The 12,299-nt window shown below is 44.5% G+C and overlaps 1 protein-coding gene across 2 annotated transcripts in view; it reads right to left on the bottom strand.

Annotated features, from left to right (window-relative positions):
* The window catches only part of satb2 (SATB homeobox 2), a 53,872-nt gene that overhangs the window by 22,626 nt on the left and 18,947 nt on the right, over positions 1-12,299 (bottom strand). For both annotated transcript variants that reach the window (XM_056431507.1, XM_056431517.1), the window contains exons 3-4: positions 9,779-9,964; positions 222-348 (exon numbers count right to left, since the gene is read on the bottom strand). In XM_056431507.1, coding sequence (XP_056287482.1) covers positions 222-348; positions 9,779-9,964 — 313 coding nt within the window. The remainder of the gene's footprint in view (positions 1-221; positions 349-9,778; positions 9,965-12,299) is intronic.

Genomic DNA, 12,299 nt, shown 5'->3' with positions numbered 1-12,299 from the left:
TGTTCAGTGTTCCGATGTTGCCGCGTTAAAACTTGATAGATACGGCAAATTCTTGAACTGCAATCGGCCGCCGTGACGTCAGCAGAACCGGAGCGTCTGATTCGGTCGAACCGCACTCAGAGAGACTTCTGCTCTCTCCGTGGGAACTCCGAAATGTCCTCTGAATTGTCCGAGGTCGTAAGGTGCGTCGGGAAGACGGCGCGACCGAGGCTCGGTCGTACCTGTGCAGCTGGATGCGCAGCGTGACCATGTGGTAGACCTCCATCAGCATGTCGGCCACTGTGGCCTCCGGTGAGTCCGTCAGGAAGTGGACGGGCAGCGGGTTCCACCGGCCCACCTTGATGATGCCTGGACGGAGACAAGAGAGAGGTTCCTCATTTCAGGGCCTCGCCCGGTTGAACATTTATTTTTGATATTACGCAACACAAGCAGAGCGGAAAATCTTTCACTTTAACTCAAGCTCATGAAAGGTAAATCATCAACATGGCAACAAGCGTGAATCCAAGTCGAGGCATCGTCTCCTCAGCAAAACACTGTTTATTACTATCAATGGATACAACACATCTTCAGTTTATCCTTTAATATGTGACGTTGGGTGAAAGCTTAGCATTTCTTATTGTCGTTTGACAGTTTGTTTTTAAGAACATAAAATCAACACATCGCCCAGCTTTACAGTCCAAATCAAAAATAATATGTAAATGAATGTGTGAATAAATATCCATCTATCTTGCCTCCCTTGAAGCCAACATTTGAGGTTACGTCCTGCCAGAAATCTTCCGTAATCTCACTTTCATGATTCTTTTGCATTCATAATCTCTGGATTCTAGTCGGAGTATTTCTGTTTTGTTTTTGTAAATAGTGTTTTATTTATCTTTCTTTTTTACTAAAACAAAGTCCTAAATAACTGACCTCTACATTGTCATTCATTGGGACTGTTGGACACAATATCCTGAACAGATTCTGGACCAAATGCTCTCTTTGGCTGGGATAATAATTAAATTTGAGGTTTTTTTTGGAGTCCATGTCAGCCACCAAGAAATCATCCAAAATTGCAAGACAGAAAAAAAAGAGCTTTTAATGTCTAATCATGTTATTTTTTAAGGAATAGCAGGTGTTTGACTGCTGCAGTGTCGTCACATGTAAATATCATATAAGGGAGTACACAATAAAGCTCAGGAAACACAAGACGTGCTGCACACACACACACACACACACGTGCACAGAGGCACACACACACACACGCACAGGTTTTTCATGGGGACTGGCTGGAGCTGTGAAAACTAAACAAAGCTAATCGCATTACGCTCCTCTAAATGAGATCCAGACGGGTCCTGAGGAGCCTCTCTCGCTCTCTCTCTTTCTTTCTCTCTCTCTAACTTTCTCTCCCCCCCCCCTTCATATCTTCCCCTCCTTTTCCCCCCCTTGTCAGACGTCTCTTGCCCCCCTCTGATCTCCCTCGCTCTCTCTTATTTGTGTGCTCTTCAACTGTATTTATACCTCAGTCGTATCTTTGATTCCCCATCAGGCCGAGCTGTGTTCTTAATTATCTGCTCGAACAAGAGGGAGCATCGTTTAATCCACCATGAGCTGAACGGACTGGAACCCTTCGGGGGACCTGAGACCACCGTGACACCATGGACATCTTCTCTGTTTTTTGTTCGCAACGCTTATTTTCTGGCTATAAACAGTTCGCAACTTAAAGGAGTGAGGAAGTAAAACTGTATTCATACGGCACCTTCTTTAAGGGTGTTTACAAAGTAACGGATAAAAACAACGTCATATTTACGTGATAAAAGTATCTTTTACATATTGATCACAGATGGAGAGTATTACTGTATTTCACATGTGAAAAAATGTAATGGATATACAAATGTGGTTTTTCAGACATTACATGTTTAAGCTCACATGTGTGTGGGGGGGGGGGTGTAGGTGTGTGTGTGTGTGACATCTTTGGTTGTGTGTTTTTTTAACGGACGACGTAATGAAATGCATTTTAAAGAGATGGAAGAAAATACCCATTTTATGACAGAGAACAAAACACGTCCTCTCTTTGTTTTTGTTTTTTCGGTCTCTGCCTCTTTCTCACACACACACACACAAGCGCACACACAAAGATATTCTGTTTTCATCTTCAGCATCTGACAATAAGCCGTAACAATTTCGCGAATGCCAAGTTGGGTGGAAGCAAACGCGTGAATAAGCAGGCAAACGCAAACTCACAGAGAACACACGACAGTGAGGTGGACATGTACACGTATCCACTGGCATGCAAGCACGCACAACCCACACACACACAACCTCACATTGTGATGGCAAATGCATTAATAATTGATCCATCATTTTATTTATTTGCTCTGATGTTCAACGGGCTCTGCTTCTTGTCCACATTTAAAAGTAGAAATCATTGTTCCCATTCCCACATTAAAATTCCACCTCCCAGAGACGTGCTTTTATGTGGCCGGCTGGTGGCTTGGCTCATGTCTGAGTGTGCCCATCCGCACAAACGCACACTGATGTCTCAGACTCCTCTCAACGACACTCGCGCAGGCCTGCGCGCGCACACACACACACACACACACACACACACACATCCCATTGTCCCATGCTGCAATTAGTCTTATTGGCCACTGCAGACGCATGCAGGGCTTCTTCCAAACAGGCTCCAGCTTCCACCCCTGGCACATGCTGAGGGAAACCCTGTACACCGGACTCACCCCTGAGGAGCTTCCCTTTATATAAAAATCGGACCCATTTCTCAGGGTTTTATTTTTAAAGAGGGAGTGATTCTCTCCGATGAACAGCTGCTAAAGATGCTCATTTGTGCACAGGGCGAACAATGTTTTCGGCTCACGCCCCAGAGCATCTGGACCGAAACCCAATCATTGACATTAACAAGTTCAGACTTCATGAATTATGTTCGTCGGCTAACGTTTGATGAATGACTTTGGAACGTTTATAACCGAGCCATATTTGTTCTAAAATAGGGAACTCGTGGCCTGTTGGGAACACGGAGACATCACTACAACAAAACAACAGAATGTAAACAAATAAAAAATCAAAGCCAATTGATGATCTAAAAACACTCAACGGCTGGGAACACAGCCCGTTGGTCGGTTTGAACGTCTCACTGCACTACGACTACGACGAGTCGACAAAATGAAACTCGTCGACAGCGTCTTTGTTAGTGTTTCTGTTCCATCCATCACCAACAAAGAGAAGAAACATGTCTGTTGCAGGGGCTCAGCTTTAACGTCTAGTTACACTTGCTGGTACGTTACAGGCACTTACTGCTCAGCCCGGCTTGGTGGAAGTAGGTTTGGGGCACTGGTTGGTGGTGTGAGACCTATTGTGGGGCTAAAGATGGCGGGGCCAAGTTGGGATCTACTGGGGGATTAAAGGCGGGACTTCTCGACCGCTGCAGCATTGATTTGAACCATTACTCCATTCCTGGAGTGCCCTTTTATAAGTCGTCATGATCATCGGACAGCTTGAGTTTTCAGCCCTGGGTGACCTCAAAGTCGCTGCACTCTCAAATCTCAGAAATGAAACCGATGAGTTTGGATTGGATTCAATCTGTTGTCGTTGCACAGAGTACAGGTACACATGCAACGAAATGTGTTCTCTGCATTTAACCCATCCTTAGTTATTAAGGAGCAGTGGGCTGCAGTGATGCGCCCGGGAAGCAACTGGGGGTTCAGTGCCTTGCTCAAGGACACTTCGACTTGCAACTAATGGGGAGAGCGGGGATCGAACCGACAACCTTGGGGTTGCAGGACGACCCCCTTACCCCACTGAGCTACAGCCGCCCAGTGTTTGTTTGATGGCAAAATCTACACAAAAAAACACAAATTTTGATAATTATTGAAGAGAACAAAATAGCTCATGCATGAGACGCATGCAGCAGCCAAACCAGGAAACACGAAATACGTTCTTAGTGATGGTCAATTATTAATTTGCAAATGTATTAACAATTAATAAAGTGTGCCTTGGCTAAATAAGACTGCTGTTTCGGTCGAATGTGACGGCACGCAGCGAGAATCAAAACTAGGACTCAGACGTCCAGTGAAGTGCGGCCATGGTCTGCAGCAGTGACCCTTTGTGGCCTGTTCGACGTGGCACTGCAACAATGCTGCTGACTGACCACTGTTCATTGGCTGCAGCCGTAAAGTACAGGTCTGCTCCCATGCGTTCTATAAAAGCCTTCAGGGCCTTATAATTGAAATAAACAATATCTCCCAGTTAATTACTGGGCTAAGCTAATTAAAGAAAGGCCGTGGTCCTCGGTGGGGACTTTAAATACACCGCTGGGACACAAGAATGCAGGACACAATTCAAACGGGGAGAAAATAGCTGGAACGCTGTGTAATTTTGGTCGTGAACCGCAAGGGGAAAAATGTATAATTTAAGCCAGAAATTATTCATTTGACATAAACGCTTGTTTTAAAAAACTATTCATTTGAGAGGAATTGGGGGAGGAAGTGCACGTCTGTTTTATTAATACACGGTATAATCCACACAAGGGCGCTTGTGAATTATTATTATTTTTTGCATCCTTGCGTGGGTTGACCGAAAGCTCACGAGTGTTTTGGGGCACGCGGCGAACAACGCTCGAGCCGACCCTCAGAGTTTAGGTCGAGTTGTGACGTCCCGTCCGGTCTTGCCTCCGAGGCCCCCGTATGGTGCATTGATGAGGACACGGGGACCAATGTGGCTCGCGGTTTTAATACACACTGATGAGAGAGAGAGAGAGAGAGAGAGAGACCTCCCCTGGTGCTTGGCAAACACACTGAGGCTAAACGTGCTCCTAATGGCATTCATCTGCAAACCGTAACTAACGCACTCGCTGCACAATTTGGAAGGTAATGTGCGGCCATCACTCCGCATCTGTGAGTTGTTTATTTGTCTCGCTTTAACAGGCTGTCGGTTGCAATTCTGAAGATTTGCGCAAATAAATCGGCAACATTAGAAGCGGACTAGAACATAGTTTATGGGTTTCACAGGAAGGACGGGAAGTAATTACACTTTTTATCAAGAGGAACTTAACATCCACTGAAGATCAGGTGCACTCCAGGGCGTGTCGGTGCACTGTGACATCACAGGTGGGTGTGGTTAGAGGTGCAAGGGGCGTGAAACTTTCAGCCATAGACGGCAGCAACATTTTTTTTTCTGTTTTCCCTAATATGCTTAACTGCTGGAGGGATGTAGATGTATTCCTCAGTTAAGCCCGCCTTCCTATTTTTTGGGCAAATGGTGGCAATACTAGCAACTTTTTCTTCACTGAAGTTATTGACATACACAGATCAAGTTTCGCTTGGTTTCTCTTATCAGGTGTGTAAAAGTCAGCGTGTAGGCGTCGGCTAATATGATCCCGTTGGTTAATGTTCACTTTCTCAAATAATACTCGCGGCCCCGGAGAGTGAGTGCAGAGCCGTCTGTATATTATTCAGCCATTGTTTAAAAACAAAGCCAACAAAACTTCCTAGCCTGCGTCAACTAACAGATCTATTCTGCCTCGACAATCCAAAATACGTCTATTAAGTAGATCGAGTCTAACCTTCTGAATCCCCAAAACCGGCGGGATAGAAAAGCATATTGTCTATCAACAATTTATCAAAGCCATAGTTGTCAGATGTTGATCTTTCCCACAGTCAGTGAACACATCGCCTGTGACAAACGCTGCAGTCAGAAAGAAACCCAGAAACTGTTTTTCAGAAATTGTATTTCATTCAAAAAAATATATTATTAATGACATATTTAAACTCTCACGTCGAATAAACCATTTGAAGGGACCAGATTCTGTAAAAAAATGTTAAATGATGTGTTTCTCAGCACAGCTAGGAAGCCGTGATTGACTCGTCTGAGACCAACAGTCACGTGACAAAGACATTTGTGAAATTTCGACTTGGGGCACTTGGAACAATGTTGATATATACCGTTTCAAAGAAACGCAACTTCTATTTTTTTATGATTTATGGCATCGTAACCATGATATTCTGCATAAAAGACATGTTTAAGTTATCTTTGCTTCTAGCCACGGTTGTGCCGTTTCCATAGAGGTGCAGGACTGACATATCGTGCAGTGGGGATAAGTATATTTAATTAATCTGAGTAACTGAAGTCTTCCAGATCTCCAATCCCTAACTAAGGTCGAGAGTACACGGCCTGGTTCAGGTGGGCTGCAGGCCTGATAAGAGCTGTTTGCCCTCAGGCAGTAAAGGGATTACCTGCAGCGCTGCGTTTACGAGAAGGGGAGAACACACCGACACATTAGAACGCATCTGCACTCTGGTGGCTCTAAAGGCTTCATCCGAACGAAGGTGACACACACACACACACACACACACACACAGGAGCGAGATGTCAAACAGATGGGGATCTCCCACCATTCGCAGTCTATTGCGATAGCGCTTGCCTCACTGTTGATTTGTTGTTGCCACTTTTAGATACCGGTGTGAGGCAACTTCCCCAGATGGCATTTTCCACATACTTGAGAAAAGTACTATTTCTTTTACTGCTTTATAACGATTCTCACACATACCGTACACACACACACACACACACACACACACACACGCTGTATTTCTGTCTCGCGGAGACATTCCTGTCCAGCTCTTTGTTGTGCCTTTAATGAGTTTTACAGGCTGTCTGTGTCTTAGTTGTGTTTTGGAAACATTCTTGTGCTTATTGCTGAGCGTAACGTTACAGTGTCTGCTCTAAATAGACGACCTCACATCCAGTTTTTCTTCTCGGGCCGCTGATTAGAGGCAGCGTCTCCTCTCAAGGATCATTCTCGTCTTGACCCCAAAGCTGCACGGTATTTAATTCTGAGTCAGTGGCACCATAGTTTACACAGTGAGAGACACTAGAAGGTTGGAAAATCATGGCTATTAATAATGGTCCTGATGCTCTTCATACTAACAAAGGGAGGCAGCTTGACCTCAGATAGTTATCCGTTTAAATTATAGTCCAGAAACAGGTTTATAAAAACACAGTTATTCTAGATTTCTCTTCCGAGCTGAAAATGTTTTTTAAGTTCTCGGTTTTCTTTCTTCTAAATTTTTGCACATGGCCCCTGATTAAACTTCTCCCTGCCGGTCGCAGGAGGCCGACAAGCAAAACGCCGCTGGGAAAGAAGTTCTGTCAGATACTCGGACGCCCACGATTGTGGATTATCTTCCCGACCGGATTAAACAGGCTACAAACACCGGCACGTCGAGGTAAAAGTGAAACACTGGCTTTAGAGAGCGTGGAACTCGGTGAAGACGGACGAGTTTTAGTACAAAAGGAATTGCTTTCCTTCGCCTGTTGTCACAATATTGCTCAATGTGTCTGTATGTTGATGTTTTTTTCTCCCAAGGACCACAATGGATATAAATGCTGCGACTCCTTGATGTTCTTTTTAACTGTGTGTGACGGTTGCATTGTTGTTGTAACCATGTAAGTGTCTTTTGTTTTTTATTGACTCCCAAGTAGACAAAACATTTGAAGAGTACTCCCCCCCAAGGAAAAGAAAATATTTCATCTGCTTTTATGAGCTGCTTCTTCGCCCAATGTTTGTGTTTTATTAACGACAAAATAACTGATCGAGCACCGAAAACAAACTCCAGACGTAATCGTTCCTGCAACACAAGAAGAGTGCGCGAGAACACACTGAGTGGAAAAGTTACTGAGAGTTAAATGAGAACATCGACATGAGGTCATAAATATGAAGCTGCAGCCGGCTAGTTTAGCTTAGCACAAAGACTAGCAGCAGAGGGAAACTCTGCCTAGCAGCTCATCTAAATGCTCACATTAGCAAATTGTAGCTCCGTTTATAACAAGCAGCAGCTTTCTGACGTGTGAAACAAAGCGCGTTAATTAATGCACATTAGATTAAGCAGGGCTCTCAAGTTTTGAAGACAGGCAATACAACTTTCGGATATCAGTCGCGCGCAATTCCAGGATGCTTTATTTTCATTGGTTGCTGGATTAAATCTTACCCAGATACAACATATACGTTTTTTTCGGATTGGCTATTGTGTAGCCCATTTCTTTTTTTGGATTGGCTGAACTCCAGGGGCCGGTATTTCAAAACTTGTAATCCAGATCAGAATGATCCGGATAACCAAATCCCCCTTTCCTCAGCCACGGATCAACCTGATCCATCCCGGTATTTCAAAACTTTGCGGGATTGGATCAGAGTGATCCTGATACCGGCAGATTGGGATTTCCAAATCCGGCCCCGCCCCCTGGATCACACACAGGAAACCGGAAACGGAGCGAACATTTTACGGAAAAAAGGAGAAGCTGGCACTACTGTTGTCTCTAAATCTAAGTATAATATTGGTCAGTGTTGATGCGTCCTAAAACGAGATGAAAGGCAATCACTGTACTGAGTTAACAAATTACGTAAATCCGCACAAAGTTGAAAGAATAGCTCGGCGAAGTCAAATAAAGCCGAGTTCGCGCTAACGCGAGCTAACGCTGCTCCATTGACTTCTGTGTTAAGGAGCTAACACGCTAGTAAAGAGGCTAGCGTCTGTACGTCGCGCTCCACTTTTTAATGCATTTACTCGCAATGCATTGGGTGTAGATTTTAAAATGTGTTGTACATATCTCCGATGTGAGGTCCTCGGACAGGGATGTCTATGTGTGCAGTTTGTAAAGCCCTCTGAGGCAAATGTGTAATTTGTGATAATGGGCTACACAAAATAAACTCAATTAAGTTGCATTTTTAGGAAACACTTGTCAACAAAAGAGATAAAACCTTAATATGCGTTTTCTTTATAGATGTTTGTGGAAAGAGAAGACAGCCAGTTAACACAGAGCTGCTCCAAATGCCATAACCGTTTAAGCTTTGGCTATGAACATTAAGTGTGTGTGCTGAATGCATGTTAATAAATACATTTGACTGATTTTCAACGAATACGTTGTATTTTTTTTTACTTCAATTTTTCACTGTGTTTTCTGAAAAAGAAAGGAACGTGCAAAGAAAATAAACAGTGATCAAACAGCAGTCTAGCTATATGTGTATCAAACAATGAACTTTGGAAGCAGTTACACTTCGGCTGGTCCAACCTTTTCATGTAATCTCCCTCAAATCCACCTCTGAGGTGGGATCAGGATAATCCTGATTTTTAGGATCAAACTGATCCAGATTTCCCACCAAAGTTTTGAAATACTCAACAGCAGTGTTTAATCCGGATAAAAGGCAGGATTGGATTACCAAATCCGAATCTGAATCTTCAGGATCAGATTTGCTTTGAAATACCCGTTTTTGGGATCTGATCAGGATTTAATCCAATCCAGGAGAATTAGTCCTGGTGGATCATTGCCTGACTCCTCCACGGTGCAGGTCATGGTATAGCCTCGAGGGTTTTTTTCAGCGTGAGAAATACGATGTGTGGCGGAAGTGAGTGACTAAAGACTGAAATGCGTGAGCGTCACTCTCAATGCGTGACACTTGAGAGCCCTGGATTAAGTGTCGTTCCCAGTCTTTATGCTAAACTAAGCTAACCGGATGCTGCCTATAGCTTTACATTTAATGTACAGAGATTGTGCCTTAATTAATGTGGCACATTGCACAATTTCCCCAAAAATTTATATCCCCAACGGTTCTTAGAGGGACGCGGCGACAGATTTGGATAAATAATCCTGATGTCAATGCGACTCATTATTATAGACTATGATCCATCGCCCGCTAGGGTTTAGGGACACGAATCCTATCGCGGGTAAAAAACTTCGAAATCAAACTCTCTCACTTTCTCTCTCTCTCTCTCTCTCTCTCTGTGTAACTGACCGTGGGCTTGGGCCGCCGAGCTGTGGGAGTAACCGAGGGCCAGCAGAGCCGTCTCCACCAGCTGGGAGAAGAGGATATCCTTCCTGACCAGCACAAACTCGGCATGCTCCTCTCTTCCGTCGCACCCGTCCGTCTGAATCCCTCCATCCGACTGCTCCACCACACAGAAGACTGGAATCATGAGACCTGCGAGGGAGGAGACAAACAAAAGCGGGAGGGGGAAAAAAAAGAAGATTCTTTCAATGTTGTCTGGCTTTTATTGCGTGTGATCACAACACGGCTCATCCTGCTCAGACAGCCAACGCGTGGATCAAGCTTGTAATCGCTTCCTCCTTTTCGGTTGCACACTGTTGAATAATGCAACACCTGAAGTTCTCAATGCGCTCCGACCAACCAGGGATGGAAAGATAATTACACGCTTCGACTTTAAACAGTGCCGTTCACCGTCTGCCGGACATTTCGAGGCATTCGATCCGACGGCCGATTAGAGAGGCGGTCGAGATAAAGGCCCCCGAACAGATATGCAAAACATGACACAAAAGACCTGCTCTGACACCAACGGTTCTTTTCATTATGTGTTAATAACAGGTCAAAATACTTTCACCGCCATTTAAAGCAAGAAGTCGTGCAGCGCTGTTGCGGTCGATCAATGTTCGTGCAGAGGAACACGCGTCCACGTCAGACTGCGAGGTCCTCCTCAAAGACGCAAGTTCAGGCCCGGTGAAAACCAAACCAGATTCTCCAGAAGACAATTTGCATGAAGTTCTTGCACACGCACACACACACACACACAAACACACACACACACACACACACACACGGCTCAATCCGACCTCCTTAACCCTGCACTGCAGTAAACTGTAGATTGTTTTAGTGTATTTAAACATTTACTCAATGACGACTCTCCGTCAGAGAAGGTGACAACTTATTGAAATATGCAAACTTTAAGATACGTCCCGGTTAATGTGACAAATAAATAAACGTATACTCTGACGTTTCAGTAAAAAGAAAAGGAGAAAAAAAAGAGGAAATTAAGTTTCAAGAATATGTGTATAACACCCAAAAATCATTTAGCATGATATCTACGAATGATAGTTCGATATTTTTGGTTGGTTTAGCTCAATTATGCCTGGATGATGTCATTTCACTTGAATTCTCGACCATGTATTTTTTAGCAACCCCATTAGCTCTACATCCCGAAACCAAATAGAGACGCTGAACATTTACCAATGCAGACCAGCCCCATCTCGTCCTGCTCAGTATTTCAACCACATTAAGTAGCCGATTCCCAGCATCCTTGTCCTTTTGGCTCCCCGTACCAATATCAATCCTTCCCCTCCAATATGCACCTTTTTCCTAAAAGGCTCTTGGTTTCGGGCCACCTGTCACCTAATTAATTAAAAGCTCTCTGAAGAAATGATGGAGTGAGAGCAATAGGCAGCGTCCCAGCACTAATAATGCAGGGCACGGCAATGTGTGTGACCGCTCGGATACCACACAGTACCAAGCACACACACACACACTCCTTCATGGAGGTGAATGCAGCATCGCCGCCCCCCTTCTCACCCCCGATCCATCCCACCCGTTGTTTTAATCAGTCAATTCCTATATTTCTATTTCCTCCTCATTAATCACTCTGCTCCCAGTCCTCCAGGCTCTCATGGAGTGAATTACACACTGGAACACTGTGCCAATTCAAGTAAGTGAATTTCCCCCAACAGGGAAATATAACTGTCAACACAGAGCAGCTCCCTCCGACCAGTGCTCTCCCCCCCCCCCCCCCTCCAGCCCTATCTCGCTCGACCCTCCCTCTCCACCTCAGTCTGTCTTCTCTTATATCCAGTGTCCTGTGATTTGCCCGCTGACTGTGTGATCTGGTTTGGATGATGTGACGTTGCCTCAAAACCTCTAATCCCTCTAATATGTATGGGGGTGAATGAACGGGGATATTGTGTGTGTGTGTGTGTGTGTGTGGCCCCCTTCTCGTGGCAGAAGTGTGGTTTGGAGGAGACACATCATGTTTCCTGTCTTCAAAGACAACCCGTCATTATTACAGACCAACCATCCGCTGAGCGCAGGAAACCCCTTCCCCCTTCAACTTTTCTCACCCAGAAGTGTTTTCTTTTTCGCATTTTAACGTCAATTTGACCCGATTCAATGTTAATGTCGGTGTTCTTTCAACAAACAAACATAAAGTACCTCACACTTAAACTTGAATTTTCTGGAGATTTTAATAGCTGGGGTCATATGGTATGGTCGGTTTATTGTCATTGACTAGTACAGGTACAAGTTAGTAAATATAAAGGTAACAGGAGGGTGAAACATTGAATCGGGTCAAATTGACCCGAAGGCAACACAAGGGTTAAACATTCGTTCTCTCACGTCGACACATTACTGCTTCTTCTCCTCCTCATCGTACTGTGGTCAAATCTGAGCTCCACGTTGATTTGGGAACTTCTTTTACTGCGGTGGAGTCCGTCGTCGCCAGGTCACAACGTGCTCACAGTTCATGACTCACAGA

Source organism: Pseudoliparis swirei, chromosome 2 (assembly GCF_029220125.1).
Source record: "Pseudoliparis swirei isolate HS2019 ecotype Mariana Trench chromosome 2, NWPU_hadal_v1, whole genome shotgun sequence".
In the NCBI taxonomy this organism is placed as follows: Eukaryota; Metazoa; Chordata; class Actinopteri; order Perciformes; family Liparidae; genus Pseudoliparis; species Pseudoliparis swirei.
This window is presented reverse-complemented; position numbering and strand designations above follow the sequence as displayed.